The 15,962-nt window shown below is 35.1% G+C and overlaps 9 protein-coding genes across 9 annotated transcripts; 6 read left to right on the forward strand and 3 right to left on the reverse strand.

Annotated features, from left to right (window-relative positions):
• Positions 1-500: 500 nt before the first annotated feature.
• Positions 501-3,596, forward strand: ASCRUDRAFT_70562 (uncharacterized protein; the record flags this gene model as incomplete). The annotated part of the gene is made up of 1 exon (XM_020191810.1): positions 501-3,596. The coding sequence occupies one exon, from the start codon at positions 501-503 to the stop codon at positions 3,594-3,596; it is 3,096 nt and encodes a 1,031-aa protein (XP_020046983.1).
• Positions 3,597-4,027: 431 nt separating this feature from the next.
• Positions 4,028-6,271, reverse strand: PUS7 (pseudouridine synthase PUS7; the record flags this gene model as incomplete). The annotated part of the gene is made up of 1 exon (XM_020194792.1): positions 4,028-6,271. The coding sequence occupies one exon, from the start codon at positions 6,269-6,271 to the stop codon at positions 4,028-4,030; it is 2,244 nt and encodes a 747-aa protein (XP_020046984.1).
• A 627-nt stretch (positions 6,272-6,898) lies between these two features.
• Positions 6,899-7,855, forward strand: PRP46 (mRNA splicing protein PRP46; the record flags this gene model as incomplete). The annotated part of the gene is made up of 1 exon (XM_020189800.1): positions 6,899-7,855. A coding segment is annotated over one exon (957 nt), but the record flags the coding sequence as incomplete, so codon positions are not given.
• A 143-nt stretch (positions 7,856-7,998) lies between these two features.
• Positions 7,999-8,868, forward strand: ASCRUDRAFT_76056 (uncharacterized protein). The gene has a single exon (XM_020193320.1). It carries the CDS (start codon positions 8,090-8,092, stop codon positions 8,825-8,827), a length of 738 nt encoding a protein of 245 aa, XP_020046986.1. The 5' UTR covers positions 7,999-8,089; the 3' UTR covers positions 8,828-8,868.
• A 118-nt stretch (positions 8,869-8,986) lies between these two features.
• Positions 8,987-9,667, forward strand: SSP2 (Ssp2p; the record flags this gene model as incomplete). Its single annotated transcript, XM_020190574.1, has 2 exons — positions 8,987-9,085; positions 9,125-9,667. Coding segments are annotated over 2 exons (642 nt in total), but the record flags the coding sequence as incomplete, so codon positions are not given.
• Positions 9,668-9,981: 314 nt separating this feature from the next.
• COX16 (Cox16p) lies at positions 9,982-10,341 on the reverse strand (the record flags this gene model as incomplete). Its single annotated transcript, XM_020190605.1, has 1 exon — positions 9,982-10,341. The coding sequence occupies one exon, from the start codon at positions 10,339-10,341 to the stop codon at positions 9,982-9,984; it is 360 nt and encodes a 119-aa protein (XP_020046988.1).
• A 118-nt stretch (positions 10,342-10,459) lies between these two features.
• ASCRUDRAFT_76059 (Tim10/DDP family zinc finger protein) lies at positions 10,460-11,348 on the forward strand. Its single transcript, XM_020193321.1, has 2 exons — positions 10,460-10,622; positions 10,683-11,348. The coding sequence occupies exons 1-2, from the start codon at positions 10,545-10,547 to the stop codon at positions 10,869-10,871; spliced, it is 267 nt and encodes an 88-aa protein (XP_020046989.1). The 5' UTR covers positions 10,460-10,544; the 3' UTR covers positions 10,872-11,348.
• Positions 11,349-11,831: 483 nt separating this feature from the next.
• ASCRUDRAFT_76060 (uncharacterized protein) lies at positions 11,832-13,908 on the reverse strand. Its single transcript, XM_020193322.1, has one exon. It carries the CDS (start codon positions 13,840-13,842, stop codon positions 11,911-11,913), a length of 1,932 nt encoding a protein of 643 aa, XP_020046990.1. The 5' UTR covers positions 13,843-13,908; the 3' UTR covers positions 11,832-11,910.
• A 1,300-nt stretch (positions 13,909-15,208) lies between these two features.
• ASCRUDRAFT_81080 (uncharacterized protein) lies at positions 15,209-15,553 on the forward strand (the record flags this gene model as incomplete). Its single annotated transcript, XM_020194566.1, has 1 exon — positions 15,209-15,553. One exon carries the CDS (start codon positions 15,209-15,211, stop codon positions 15,551-15,553), a length of 345 nt encoding a protein of 114 aa, XP_020046991.1.
• Positions 15,554-15,962: the final 409 nt, after the last annotated feature.

Raw genomic sequence — 15,962 nt, forward strand, 5'->3', positions numbered from 1 at the left:
GAAACCAGTCCCTTCTCGACTCGCTAAAGGAAATGAACAACAACTCCATCAACTCAACAAACTCAATCAATAACGAAAATCTACTAGGAAAAGACTACATCCTCCCCTCCGGCTTTCATTCAATCACGAAAATAGAAATTCCTTCTTCCAACTCCTCAACGAAATCAAGCCAGGTCAACGCAAATACTCAACAACAAAACACAAGGTCCTCTTCCCTGAAACTAAAACTTATTGTCAACAACCAATCCGAAGATGAAAATACTCCAGATCAAAAGCAAGCCCAGATTAAAAGAAATAATACAACCAAATCGTCAAAAACTCTATCATCCTCCGTCTATTCCTCGCATCATATTCAAGTCATAAATGAAGAGCTTGATGTTCCCTCCAATCACCCTTCTAATTCTAACAACAATTCCAATTCCAATCCCAATCCTAATATTAATAATAACAATAACAATAACAATAATAACAATAACAATAACAATAATAACAATAACCAAATGCCCATCACCCCTGTATTGAACAAGAAATTGTCAAAAATCTCCTCGACAAACTCAATCAACAGAATATCCTCAGCAAATTCCCTCTCAAACTCAACAACAACTGCCATGGTCATCAAAGAACAATCCCAAAGAAGAAGGTCTCTAATAGATAACTCCAAAAATAAATTCCCACAAAACATAACTGCAAACAATAGCATCAAATCCAAAACAACAAACTCCCCTTCCACTCCCTCAGTAGCTCACACTCCAATGGCACTCTCAAACTACAATTACAATCCAGTCCACGACTCCCAAAATGACTTATCGACCCTAAATGCTCCATCTCAAAACCAAAGAATTCCAAATAACACCACAAATAATAATCAAAATCAAAATCCAAAATCAATTCTTGCTCACAAATCTAACGACAACGACTTACATCGCTCAAAGGCTGTCAAAGTCAAAAATGGCATTTTTGTTAGACCTTTTATCTACATTGGCAAAAAACTAAAACTCTCCTTCAAAAAATTCAAAAGGATCTTCGTTGTCCATCGCCGTAATCGTTCAAACAAAACATTTAAATCCTCTTCTCAAAAGAAACAAAAACCAAAAAAACTAGCCAGGAAAAAATTTCAAAAATCAAACACTTTCACCAACAACCTCAAATTGAAAAACAAAATTCAAAAAAATAACGAAGCAGAAAATCTAATCTACTACAACAACAACATGATCGCTGTCAAACAAGCCTATGGCAAAAACACAATGGTCTCAAGATCAACCACCTCATCAACCAGATCTTCCTCCTCAAACTATGTCATTAGGTCAAACTCCTTATCTCTACTAACTGGTAAATACCAAAGAAGACAGCCTCCAAACTTGGAAATCCTAAAAGAAGAACAAGAAGAAGAAACGATTCTAGACATCACTCCAATCCTAAAACAAAACAAGACCCTCAAAAACAAATACTACGAGAAAAAATACAAACATATCCTATCTCAAGCTGGTCTGGCAATCTTACCTGTTCAACGTCACAACTTCACAAGCGCCGATAAAAAACATTCATACAGAAAATCCTCTTCATCAAACAACTCAGGCCACAGTTTATTAAAGGCCATTGTTTCCAATAAATCCCATTCTCATTCTCATTCCCAATCACAGTTACAACACATGGACTCCATTAAAAGCGAGAACGAAAAAACAAAAAACCAAAAATTTTTGGAACCTGTTATTGCTAAAATCATTTCAAACTCAACCGCCGTAAACAACGAAAGAGAATTTTCAAGCTATTCTCAATTATCTCAAGCCAACATCGAAATGAACAATAGATTCTATGAAAACTTGAACAAAAAACCTGATGGGGGCTACATCAACCCCAAAAGAGATATTATTGAAAGATACGTCAATGAAAGCTCAAAAGAACTAAAAATTAGAGCAAATATTTCGGCCAATGGCGATCTTTATTCAGCTAAAAATCAAACAAACAGCAGAGTTTTCACTCCAAGATCAAGAAATGTCTCCTACCAAGATAGCATTGCTCCATCTATTGAAATCACTGTCAAGAAGACCAGCGATTATGCTCCAACTGTTCCCCTAAAAATCGTCAAGAAAATGGATTCCATTAAAGAGACTTCAAAAACTGACCAATTAATCCCAAGTGCATCAAACAAAACTAATATTAGTCTATCAAGCACAGCACTTAGACTTGCTGGTAAATCATACAGGAGTTCTAAGAACCAAAGAGAGGTATCCTATGAAACTGATGGTTATGAAACTGAAGAAATTGAAACAAATAAAATAACATCAATAAATCAAAAGTTATTGGACGAGCAATCGAAAAAGGAATACGAACTCATGTGCAAATATTGGGCTTCTTACTTGAAAAAAAGTGTGGCAAATAGAGCCACTTTGAAATTGGAATTATTGAAAAAACAAGAAGAAGAAGCAAAGCAAAAAGAACTTTATCAGATGCAGTTAAGACAACTTCAAGAAGAACAGGAAAATGTTGTCAGAAAAAGGCTCTCAACTGTCCAAGAAGAATCATCCAGACCAAACAGCAGACAAGTCTCAGCAGATTTACAAAGAAGAATCTCAGTGTTGAGTTCAATGCTTGGAGATTTCACTACTGATGGCGAAACAGATTACTCTGATTCTAATACCAATTCAAGATCCACCTCCTACGACAAGACACTTTCTCGCTCGGGCTCCAAGCTAATCACACCTTCAACATACACCTCTTATGATTCAAGTTTCTCAGATTTGACCAAATCAAACTCCAATTCTTCAGACTCGACTATCGATGAAGCTGTTTCCTTGCACACTATCTCTTCTGGAAGAGAAAGCGGATATCATATTCCACAGAACAGACTTCAAAATAGCGATGAAGATCTCAAAAAGGTTTCCACAAATCAAAATCCTTCAAGAACAAATTCACAATTATCAAGAAAGTCTTTCATAATGAATCAAATTGCTTCGGCAGTTTCAAGAAACGACACTGTTATCATCAACCCAGAACACTATGGTGATAGCTACAAAGAACAACAAAGAATTCTTAACATGGTATCTATTTCTGAAGAACTTGCCCCAGCCAAAAGTTCCAGATCAAATTCCAGAACAAACTCAAGATCAAATTCAAGATCAAGTTCAAAATCGCGTTCAAAGTCACACATTCATTCTCACACACTCTCTCATCCTCACTCTCATTCTCAAACCTACTCCGAATTACAACAAAAATCAATGGAGCCATATCAACAAACAAATCAATACTATGATGCTATTGGTCAGCAATTTGATTTGCATTCATTGTCGTCCAAAACTTCAGGCGCTTCTTCAAGAGCCAACTCAATTGCCAATATTCAACCTTTGAACAATAATAATGTCCAAATGATGCTATCAAGAAGATACAACAGTGTCAACAATATGAATGGATACTACAACAATGGATATGGAGGAGCACAACCAATAATTCAAAATATTCCACAACCTATTCCTGTCCCTATGACTCTGCCTGTTTATTATCCTTCTGGATACGCTCCTAACGGCTACACCCCCTATGCCAATTCTTCTAATGTAGCTGGAAATGGAAATCCTGGATATCAGTATCAATATGCTCATTAATTGGATATTTTCAATCTCCATTATTTTTTTGTCTAACAATCTCACTACAAATGCGTGTATATTGATTGTATTTTTTATTAATTTTTTTTGGTTATTCTTGGTGTGGTTTTTTTATAGTATATTTTTTTCTAAAACTTGAATTGTTTTTTATAATTTATTTCAATTTATTTCAATTTATTTCTTTTTGTTTTATTATTCTGTTTTAGTATATTCACTTTAATCTTTTATTTTATTTTTAGACTATCAAAGATTTCCCAATCAAACTTGTTTATTTTTATAGTTATTTCTCTCATTAATTATTTATAAAATGCTAAATTATATGGCAATAAAATTTCTATTAAATTTCAAACTGTTCCAACTACAATCCCTATAATATAAGTAAAACACAAAAATTCCATAAAACTTACCAAATCAGTTAATCCGTTAGTTAATCAATCATGAACATCCTTTAAATCATTTCGTTCTGTTTTCATCAACTCTCTTAGAGCCATGGTAGCATATGAACTAACGCCAAGTTTCATCTTCAATATCACAGCTACTCTACTACCAATTGGTGAGTTATTTTCATCACTTTTTTGAGGTAATATTTGAATAGACTCAACCTGTTTGTCTGAATTGTTTTGCTTCAATCTTAAGATTTCCAAGTCAGTTAATAGCAACTGTTCAATTGGATTTTCATATTTTCTAATAAAGTATTCTAGATCTTTAGGTTTGGTTATCAAATGACGATAGCTTCCAGCAAATGAAAACTCTCGTACATTTCTGGACATATTGAATGGATCCAATCCGTCCTTTGCCATCACATCAACATAAACTTGTTTTAATTTTTCATTCTCAGGATACACAATATCAAATCCGGGTGTTGGTAAAACCACATCATATATTGTTTTTTCGCCCTTTTCGATTTCTTCTTGAGTTACAGCTCTTGCTCTAATAAACTGTTCAGGTCGAACATCTTCTTCAAAGTCAATCTTTTTATCAATATCTTTGTCATCTGAATTACTAGCTATCACCAAATCTCCAGGAACAATTTCAAACCCGAAAAGTTCAATTCTTTTGCTTGCAACATTGTTCCAAACAAAACTTTGATACGCATGCCCATACATTATTCTTAGATTTCTAGGAATCTTCATAATAGCCTTGAAATAAGAATCCGAAGTAAAATTGCCATCGTCTGATCTTAACCCATTGAGACTAAGAGTCTTGAGAATCATAGACTCAGCAACACACTTTTTGGGCATCTTTCTGAATGCTAATTGCGGGTCTCTAGATTCACTCCATACCCTTCTTGCTTCAACAGATTCCGGTAAAACTAAATCTTGTTCGGATAATATTAATTCACAAACACCTTCCCAATCTCCTAGTAGTAGTTTGACTCCAACTTCATGAGTAGATATTGAAAAGGTTCCGAATCTTTGCATTCCATAATAATTAATGAAACCTTTGTTTTTAAGAGTGCTCATGGAAGACTCAATAACCTTGTAAATGTCCTTATCATCTTTGCCTGAATCGATTAGCCTGGCATCTCTAATAGTTATTATAAACTCATTACCATTTAAATCACCCAAATTCAAAGAATTATCACTGTAACTGAACGAACCTAATCGGATACCTTTAAGAATTCTATTTAATCCATTGACTCTATCAACCCTGATTTTATTGATACTGGCTCGTTGGACAGTAACGCCTCTTCTGTCTTTTGTTCCGGCATATCTAATAGCTTTTGATGGAATTCTAAGAAATTTGGATAGTAAAGCAGCAACCTCCATTGTTTCTTTATTTTCTTTAAAGATTGAAAAATGTAGATAAGCTTTTTGAGGACCCAATCCATAATCATTTACAATTGGTTTAGCTCTATTCACTCTACCTCTGGAGTTCGAGTTTGCTAGACTTATTTTGAAGGTGTTGTTTGAGGTTGTTGCCGTTTCTAGTTTCCCATTAAATACTCTTCTTAATGTTTGATGTATTGTGCTGCGCTCTGATTTATCATCATAGTGGGTTTCTGTTTCAAAACTTTGCCCAACTGTCAAAAGATTATTGATTTTTTCCAAATTTTCACTTCCAATTAAATTTATAACTTCCTCTTTGTCCTCTTCTGATATTTCAGATACTTTGGGGTTGTTTTTTGAAAGTGTAGAGGCACCTGCTGCAGTTCCATCATTATTCTTTTCTTCCAAAAGTTTTTTTCTTTCTGCCGCTTTTTTAGCTTTACGATCTTCAATTGGAAATCCTTCATCTACTAAATGAACCACCTTGTCATTTGTATCAATTTCATTCACCAAGAAATCACTGTAACGTTCCTTTAGGATGCCTGTAAATGGATTGATATCATTTGAAACAAATTTGGTGATACCAACATCTGATTCATTGATACCAACAATCGTTTTCTTGCGTTGAAATTCCTTAATTTTTTCTCTTTGTTTGTCTTCAACAGGTGTGTCTGAATTCTTCTTTGAATTATCAAGAATCAATTTGATATCCTCTTCTGAGGAGTTTTCGTTCAATTGGCTTTTTTTGCCATGAGCCTCTAACTTTACCTTTTTAGTTTCTTTGTTCTCAAGTCCAGAATCATTGTCATCGAGTTTATGAGATTGTTTGAGAGAGATGAAGTCTTCATTTCCAAATTGCTTCACCGAGTCATTGAGATCACCTATTTCTTTGTTTTCAGATGTCATTAGTGATATGTCTATGCAATAAAACAAGAAATAGTAGGATTATTGGCGATTTTCTTTTCGAATTGCATTGTGAAAGAATAAAAAGTGCTGAAGAGAAGAAAATTTTCAAATCTGCGATTGTCTGCATTATCTACATATATACACATTTTCCGTAGCAGTGGTTTTATTCTGGAAAAATAATTTTGTAATCAACTGAAAAAAAACAAGTAAATTTTGGTAAATTCATGCCTTTGAGATATTGTTGGCAGGATGGTATTAGTTGAGGACTATGATCTGTTATTGAGAACATTGAGAAAGAGAACTTCGATGTTGTTTGAAGGAGATGAGAACGAAACAGACTCAATGGTCCCTTCAAGACACCATGAATCTCACAAGCTATATCTTGCATCGAAATTGAAATCAAATTATGGATTTAGGAGAAAACGAGTTTTATTGAGCAACGATAAACCTGAGATTGGTGGAAACCTGGAGTCTGGTGCATTGGTCAAATTTGGAGATGCAACATCGTTTGTAGGTCTCAATAGTTTAGCAGTGATACAGAGCAACAAGGTCAATTTGCTAAAACATGCTATTGAAAATAATGACGATCTTACAGAAGCAAAGGAGGAAATATTTGATGTAACCGAATTGGTGAGAAACCAAAGATTAAACTCCAGAAGAAAATCAAAAGCACATCCTAATTGGAAGCTACTATCGGTTATAGTTGGACATTCAGGCTGGGTTCGATCGTTGGCTGTTGAGCCAGACAACCAGTGGTTTGCATCTGGATCAGTTGATTCAACCATGAAAATATGGGATTTAGCGTCCAGAAAATTGAAGTTGACTTTGACTGGTCATATCATGGCTGTTAGGGATATCAAAATATCAGACAGACATACATATATGTTTTCTTGTTCTGAGGATAAGACTGTGAAATGCTGGGATTTGGAGAAGAACAAAATTATTAGAGACTATCATGGGCACTTATCGGCAGTTTACTCGATGGATATCCACCCAACGTTAGACATTATTGCCACTGGTGGAAGAGATGCCTCAGTCAGAGTTTGGGATATAAGATCAAGAATTCCAATCTTTGTATTAACAGGCCATCGAAGCAATGTTACTAATGTGAAATGCAGATCTACAGATCCTCAGATTATCAGCACTTCAATGGATGGTACCACCAGACTTTGGGATCTCAAAGCTGGGAAAACCATAAAAACATTAACATACCATCAAAAGAGTATTAGGGGCTTTGCTGTGAATCCAGTTGATGACACATTTGTCACAGCTTCTTCGGGCGAAATCAAGCATTTCAAGTTCCCTGAGGGGGATTTTATTCAGGATTTTACTCCTAACCATGATTCAATCATCAACACTTTGTCGGTAAATGGCGATGATGAAATCTTGTTCAGCGGTGGAGACGATGGCTCAATGTGCTTCTATGACTGGAACAGTGGAACTCAGTTTCAGAAAATGCAAACCACCAAAATGCCAGGTTCTATTGAATCAGAAAGTGGTATCTTTACCTCATGTTTTGACAAAACTGGCTTGAGATTGATAACAGGTGAAGCTGATAAAACCGTCAAAATCTGGGGCCCTGAGGTTTAAGCTTTGGATCATGTGATTTTGGTGCTTCTTCTAGTGCATTTGGTGCTTTTGCTGCTTTTACTGCTTTTGTGTCTGGAATAATGGAAAAAGTGCAGTGGAAGGATGTCATACTCCAAAGAGTTTATATGGTTTTGTTTCTTATATTTTTCAACAACTGGCTTAGTTATGTTTTTTATCTGCTATTTCTAAAATCATAAAATATTAAGAGTATTGCTATATATTTTGGCTATGTTTCGTCAGTTAACTGTCATTGAAGGAGAAAATAATAAAGGTGGTCTTCTAGCTGGAGTGTCAGCAAATAATGGCACTTTTCAATCTAATAGTGCATTAGCTGCTGGTGTAGTTGGTGTTCCACCACAATCAAATAACCCCAACACTGCTACATTCACAATTCATCCTTCTAGTCGTTCGAGAATTCCTTCATTGTCAAGTTTTCTAGGTGACCAGAACAACAATTCTACAAACAACAATATAAATAATATAAATATCAATAATAGTAACAACAAAAATAGTAATCACAAAAATAACAACAACGGCAATAATAAAGAAAAAATCGGTATAAGAAAGTTGGCTAAGGCTTACACAAGAAGTTTTGTTAATTGGAATGATAACACTTTAGCACCTGCCTCCAATAACGATAACAATAACTCTTTGAATACCATAACTGCAAAGCTAAATGCCATGGATTCTATTGGAAGGCATCGTAGAAAATCCAGGGTCCCAACAGGAAACCCCAAATCAATTGTGTTTGATATGCATGATAGAAAAGAAGAAGCTTCAGTAAAATTGGAAATATTGAGTACAAGTGAATGCAACATTAAAAATGGTTTTCAAAACAATGAGCATAAAAAGAGCACAATGAAAAATAGATCATATTTGGGAAAAAATGAAAATAGTTTAAATATGAATACCATGAATTCAAATTCAACTGGTAAAGTTTTAACCTCCAAGCATACATGCATTTAAACATTTCAATTTGGATCAATCTTCTAACTTTTTTGTCTTTTTTGTCTTTTTTTGTTTTTTTGTTTTTTTGTTTTTTTATTTTTTTGTTTTTTTGTTTTTTTGTTTTTTTTTGTTTTTTTTGTTTTCACAGCAGGCCCACAGTTGCACTTGAATAATTTTAATGACAGGAGAATAGTTATTGTAAAGGAAATTCCTCGGAAAACTGGGTTGATTACACTATTGTCATATATATGTGGAGGACCACTTGAACGTATTGTTGTATATTCAACCGGCGCTATCAATGTCAACACAGGAAAGAAAAACATGTATCCAATAAATTCAGTGGAATTACATTACATGTATTCTAAAGACGCTGAAAGCTTTATGAAGTATAGTCAAACTGGTTTGTTTGTTGTTAGTGGGCGCCATTTAAAAACAGAATGGGCTAGTAGGGATGATCACAATCTCGAAGACCACAACTATTCTTATCATGCAACAATTCCCAGTCCATTGTTAGAACAACTAAAATTTGGTGCCAGAAGATGCTTAATTCTCAAAAAAGAAGTCAATCATGGAGGTTCTTCTACTTCTACTCGTCATTATCCATCACCAAGAAGCCATTTTTCGGAATTAGATATCAAGGAAATCAAAGAAGATTTTGGTAGATTTGGATCAATGGTTGAAGTTGTGCCAATTATCTCTAAAAAATTGGGTCTTTCGATAAATTATTTTGATGTGAGATCAGCCATATTGGCCAAGGAGGCCTTTGATAATAAAAACTCATCGTTTAGAAGAAAATATTATGATTGGAACGTATGGTTTGGTAAGGATCCAACAGATAAAAGTTGTATTCCACTTTGAAATCAAAGATGAGATGACTTTTATTCATAAAGGAACGAAAAAGAAATCAAAATGAGTATAATAATGATGATAATAATAATAAATATATAAAATATTATATTTATTAAAAGATAAAATAAATATTCCCAAAGTAAATCAGGATATTTGGTTTTCCTTGGGTCCTCATAAAACTAAGCATTATAGTATCTGTCTGTAACACTACCACAGCTTCTTCCAGTGCAATAAGCAATATGAACATTCGGGGTATATACTAATCTGTTATTTACAAGAACAAAAAACAATCTTACTCGCTGAAAACAAAATGAAAACAGTAATCACCAGACATTTTCAGATTCACCTTTAAATCGTTTAACCCTTACAGGTTCCCAGTCCTGCTCTCCCAAACCCTGTAGTTTGTAATACTCTTCTTTTATATCTACCTTTCTCCTTTGTTTGGTCAATTTTTCCAAATCATGTTCGGAAAACTCCTGGGCTCTTCTATCAGCTCTTTCGAATTTCACTTTGAGCAAGTCTTCCAAAATGTAATTTCCATAAAGAACCAAGCCAAAAAATGGCAAGCCTAAAAATATAAAAGGCCTCTTCTTGAGTTGGGACTGGTATTTCCCAATAAAACTCTTCTCGTGCTTTAGTTGCTGGCTCTTGCTCCTAAATGTCTTTGCTCCAAATGCTCCCATGTTCTAGGTCGTCACTGATCTGATGAGTGATGAGTGATGAGTGATGAGTGAAGAGAAAGCTTCGGAAAGACTTCAATAGAAGGTGATTTCGATCTGAGCAAAGGCCGGGCAATGAAAGATTTTTTCACTTTTTGGAAGAGAAGGCGAGTTTTGAGCCTCAGAAGAAGACAAAACAGTGAACAACAGCAGATACGTTGGTCGAGATGGAGCAGTTGAACAGAGCAGAGGCCCAGGAGTTCCAGAAGACGATAGAGCAGAAGCAACAGAGGGATTTCATGAATGTAAGTGTTCTGTTCCCGTTGAAAAGAAGCGACCATGACCAACTAACAGTTTTGTAACAGCTATATGCCTCAGTTGTCCAACGATGCTTTATGGACTGTGTGAACGACTTCACTGCAAAGAATCTTACGGAAAGAGAGCTTGGTTGTATCGAAAGATGTACTGAAAAGCTAATGAAGCATACTGAAAAAGTGGGTCAGAAATTCCAAGAGGATAACCAAAAGATAATGGAAATGCAAATGGAAGAATAGACCACATTGAACATATAAGGTACTTGAGACCCATCGACAAAAACAACTGCTTTCTACTGGTTTATTGTGTATATAATGTTAACTGTTATGAATTTTGATGATGAGAGGAACTCTTTTTTTGTTTTGTAAAATTATTTATGGCTGATGTAACCAAAGAAAATGAATAGTAGAAATTTCAACATCAAGACAATTGATCAAAAACTACCAAAAACTACCAAAAACTTATAAATTTGTGATTCTTTTGTTTTTGTTGTGCTGGATAAATGTATAACTTAAATCTGAAAACCAAACATCACTGGGGAAATTTGAACATTATACAGAACTAAAACTGAAACTGAAAATAAAATTAACATTAAAATTCTACCCAATGTCAAAATCAAAATCAACTAAAAGTAAACCTTGGTATAAAGATCAATATTAAGTAAATAAATAAATAAATAGATAAATAAATTAATAAATAAATTAGTGAATAAAAACATCCTATCCTTAAAGAACTAAAAGAAACTAAAGAAAGATTAAAAATATTTGAATTTTTAAAGCAAATTGATTAGTCTGCAAATCATGTATTCCAATGGTATTATTTTGTTGATCATCCTAAATTATACAACATTAAATAAAATGCTTTCAAGATTTCTTAATTTTTGTGTGGTTGTGAAAATTGAGATTATTTTGAAAAAAAAAAATTGTAAGTAAATAAATAAATAAATAAATAAATAAATAAATAAAAAACACATTAAAAGCATAAGATAATATTTCGAAAGAATTAAGTAAAATTACACGAGCTAATTAAGTAGTACATTGAAATGATAAAGCATTGAAAATCAAAGTAAAAATCAATAGTAATAAACCAATATTTGATGATAAATAATCAAAGTAAAAAACAAAAAAAAAATATGATGACAAAAAAATATGAAAACAAGAAAAAGAAAACAGAAAATAGAGAAGAGAGAAGAGAGAAGGGAAAAAAAGAAAGGAAAAAAAAGGAGAGAAGAAGAAGTTTTTAAATATAAATTTAACAGGTTATAGTATTTATAAGTAATTAATGCTCCAATAAATTTGCAATTGAAATTTTCCTTCTATTTTCATTAATTTTGTCGCCTTCTGTTTTGCTTTTAGAAGAGGCAGAATTGCTAGCATCACGAACTGGGTCGTATCCTTTATGAAGAGGTGAGGCCTTTGGAGATGCCTTTTGAGAAAATGGGGAACCGAAATTCACAGGTTTGAACTGCAAAGGATCCACACTGTTGTTTCCGTAATTATTTGTCTTTTTGTTATAATTAATATTGCTATTGAATTGGATTTTTGAATTTTGAAAAGAGGGAGAGGGCGAGCCACTTTGGTTAGCTGAATAAATTTGGCTGTTGTTGTTTGCAAGGGGAGAGCTATTGAATTGAAAAGTTGATTTTGCAAATGGAGACGAGGCATTTGGAGCAATGTTGTTGTTGTTGTTGTTGGCTAAATTTTGTTGTTGGTTTGAGGTAGATTGTACAGGGTTAGAAAACGAGAAACTTTGTTTGAATAATCCGGTTTGTTGTATTTGAGGAAGAGCATTTGGAGTATTATAATCTGGGGAGAAGTTGTTGTTTGAGGATAGTGGGCCCAATCTTGAAATGCCTTGGTTTTGCTGATTTAAAGGAGGGACGAGAGAACCGGATATTGAATATCTTGGAGCAGAAGAGTTTTGTGAGTTTAAAAAGTTTGGAAAGTAATCTGGAGCCAATGAGGGTCTTCTTGATTCTGAGTTGACCTCGTTTGACATGATTGCGATTGAATTTGTTCTTGAGTAGGAATTCGGGTTTAGGTAATTATTTGGGATGTTGTTTGTGTTGGCGGTATTGAGATTATTGTACATTGGGTTAATATTGTCTATTTTGTCTTGGTTCATGGATGGTACAGTTGCAGTTGAGTGTCTTCTGAAAGTTGATGGATCTTCGATTAGTCTTCTTTTGCTTGAAGGTGGTGGTTGTAGATCATTATTGTTGTTTTTAGTGTATGATTGGGAAGGCATTTGGTTTGCATTAAGATCCATAGAACTTCGACTTGAGTATAATCGATTAGAAAAAGCAGGAGGCTGTGAGTGTATTAGTGGATCGATGTGCTTATTATTATTGTTATTGTTATTGTTATTGTTATTGTTGCTGTTGCTGTTGCTGCCAAATAGATCAGTTTTAAAATTGAAATTTGAAACCTGTGGGAGTTGAGGAAGAGGAGGAATATTTTGCTGAAGATTGTTTTGTATTATTGAGGAAGGAGGGAGATGAGAAGAGCGACGAGTGAGATAGTTTGAGTTTGGGTTGACAGAGAGTTGTTGAAGCTGGTGTTGTTGTTGTAGGTTTGCTTGAGCCGAAGCTCTTCTTCTTCTGTTGGCACCACCATTCCACCAGTTTTTGATAGCGTTATCAGATCTGCCATTAAGATGTCTGGCGATTTCAGCCCATTTTTTGCCATATTTGGAGACCAATTGTTCGATATAGGCGCCTTCTTCGGGGGTTATTGGAGTTCTGTTCAAGGTTGGTTTGAGGTTCTGGTGGTATCTCTCTCTACATTGTTTTGGGGTTCTTGTGCCTAGGTATTTTGATATTTGGACCCAATTGCTAGGGCCATATTTTTCGATTAGTAGTAGTAAGTTTTGGTCTTCTTGGGGAGCCCAGGGTCCTCTTTTTGTTGAGGGGTCCTTCTGGGTTGAGTTTAAAGAGGAGGATGAGTTTTTTGTTGACAAGGATTTTGGTTGAATTTTTGGGTGGTATTGGGAATAACTAGGCGACGAGGAAGAGGAAGAGGATACGATGGACGATGGAAGCGAAGGTAAATTGTGGGAGCTGTTGGTGTTGATGTAAGGGTTGTGTGATAGAGTGGGAAGTTGGTTTTGGTTTCGGTTTTGGGAAAACTGTTGAAATTGAATTGAAGGCAAAGAGGTATTTGAGGAAGATTGTTGGGAAGGGATGGAGGAGTAGTTTGAATTGTAGTTCATTTTTTGTATGGAAAAAAAACCAAAAAACAACAGTAAATAAAGGTTTTGTTAAAAAAAAAAAAAAAAAACGTTTTATAGTTGTATTTTGGATAAAGGTAAACTTTAGACAATAAAGTAATTGAAGATTAGTTTTTGGTTAATAATGGAAAATAGTGGGAAATAGTGGAAAATAGTGAGTTGTGTCTTGATAAGAGAAATCAACAAATCAATTAATTATATAGTGAGTAAAAAGGTTTAAGAAGGATAGTTTTTTTTTCTTTTCTTTTTTCTTTTCTTTTCTTTTCTTTTCTGTTATTTTCTGTAATTTTTTTAATTTTTTTAACTTTTTTTTTGAATGAAATATAATTGATGAATTTGTTTTAGTTAGATAGAAGAGTGGGATACAGCTTTCATTAATAGAGATGTGAGATATGGAATAGTGAGATGTAGAGTGAAAGAAATTGTATTTTAATTTGGAAGAATAAAAGATGTGGATAGAGATTAATATAAAATTTTTCTGTTAGGAACCGATAATTAGTATGGAGTAGTTAGCAATAGGCTGCCTTTCAAGAGAGAGCTGGAGAGATAAATGGAAAAGGAGTGGTATAGTGAAACAGAGGTAGTATTGAAGACGACACCAGAGTAGTAGCTAGTGGGCAGGAATTAGGTTGAGAACGAAACTAGGAGGTAGCAGTGGCAGCAGTTAATAGAGTACTAAGGTAATAAAGCAGTAAATAATAAATAAAACAATAAACAAAGCAAAGGTGAGATGAAACTGAGAGAAAAGAAGACAATTAAGATTATGAGTTTAGAATTTGATTGATCAAAATGCGAGTTGGAAGTTTTTTGCCAGTTTTTATGGAAGTTTTAGTTGAAACAGCGAGGAAGAACAAAAACAGTGGACAGGCTCTGGATAGTGTGAGAGTTGGCTCTTGATTAGAGAATGGATTGGAGAATGGGTTAAAGAATAGATTGGAGATTAAAGAATAGATTAAATAGATTCAAGAATGGATTCAAGAATGGGTTGCTGGTGATCAAATGCTTTGAAAGTTGTGGTTAACATTGGCCAGAACAAACAGCCAGTATTCCATTAAGCACTCAGGGCATTGCAAGACGTTACAGCTACAGTCTTCTGCTCTTCTGCTCTTCTGCTTCCTCTTCCTCCTCTTCTTCTGCTTCCTCCTCTTCTTCTGCTTCCTTTGATTCCCCTGCTTCCTCTGCTTCCTCTTCTCAGCCCTACGCTGCTACGACTACGCTCCAGTCTTTCCCAGTTGCTCACTCATGTCTCTAGATTGTCGCTGTTCTGTGACTCTCAAGAATGACGAGCAGATGTGGCAGCGAATGGGGAATTTGCTCATCATGAAGCCACCTTCCAGCATCATCACCAATGGTAATGCTCCTCTTTCTCTCATCCATCCTCTCCATCCTCTTCATTCTCTCCATTCTCTCCATCTTCTCTCTCTCATCAGCACTTGTTGCCCTCGTTTTGGACCCCGTGCATTCAGCACTTCTTGCGCTCTCCAGCGAAAACCACTTTTCCTGCAGTGGTCGCACCCCGGGAGTTTTGCAACTACAACCAACGCCCACGAGGGGAACCGTTCTCTCACCACTGAAACATCCTTCGATCACTTCACTAAAGACCGAATTTCACCAATTCCACCAATTCCAGCAGTTTCATCAGTTTCATCAGTTTTTTGATTTTCTTGATTTCAGTGCACCACTTTGTATTTGAATTAATGAAATCACAGGGCAATCTCTGAATTCTTGATCCTGGACCTGCAATCTTATTGTGTGTAGCCACATAAAATACAACTGCCTTGCAACCCACAAGCCACTTGGGATAGCTCGCTCGATTCTTCTCTTTTAACCTAATTTAACGTATTTTCCTCAGTGTTATTTCTCAAACACTTCAACAACTTTCCGCTGCTCTGTCTCAGAAATGTCTTGAAATCTTGTTCTTGCTCTGTTTCGAAAATGGCTCAATCTGTTCGAACGCTGTGCTGACACATCCCCTCCAACGCCAGCTCGAACACCCACATCGAACACCCACATCGAACACCCACATCGAACACCCACATCGAACACTGCTGACTAACATCTTACCAACTCACTCAATCAGGGTAATGAAACACATACATCCT

This window comes from Ascoidea rubescens, assembly GCF_001661345.1.
Source record: "Ascoidea rubescens DSM 1968 unplaced genomic scaffold ASCRUscaffold_7, whole genome shotgun sequence".
In the NCBI taxonomy this organism is placed as follows: domain Eukaryota; kingdom Fungi; phylum Ascomycota; class Saccharomycetes; order Ascoideales; family Ascoideaceae; genus Ascoidea; species Ascoidea rubescens.

Excerpts from the sequence above, each read along its gene's own strand:
- ASCRUDRAFT_76056 (XM_020193320.1), top strand. The coding sequence starts at position 8,090 with ATGTTTCGTCAGTTAACTGTCATTGAAGGAGAAAATAATAAAGGTGGT.
- ASCRUDRAFT_76059 (XM_020193321.1), top strand. The coding sequence starts at position 10,545 with ATGGAGCAGTTGAACAGAGCAGAGGCCCAGGAGTTCCAGAAGACGATA. Across the intron at positions 10,623-10,682 it reads AACAGAGGGATTTCATGAAT|CTATATGCCTCAGTTGTCCA; the intron begins GTAAGTGTTCTG and ends GTTTTGTAACAG.
- ASCRUDRAFT_76060 (XM_020193322.1), bottom strand. The coding sequence starts at position 13,842 with ATGAACTACAATTCAAACTACTCCTCCATCCCTTCCCAACAATCTTCC.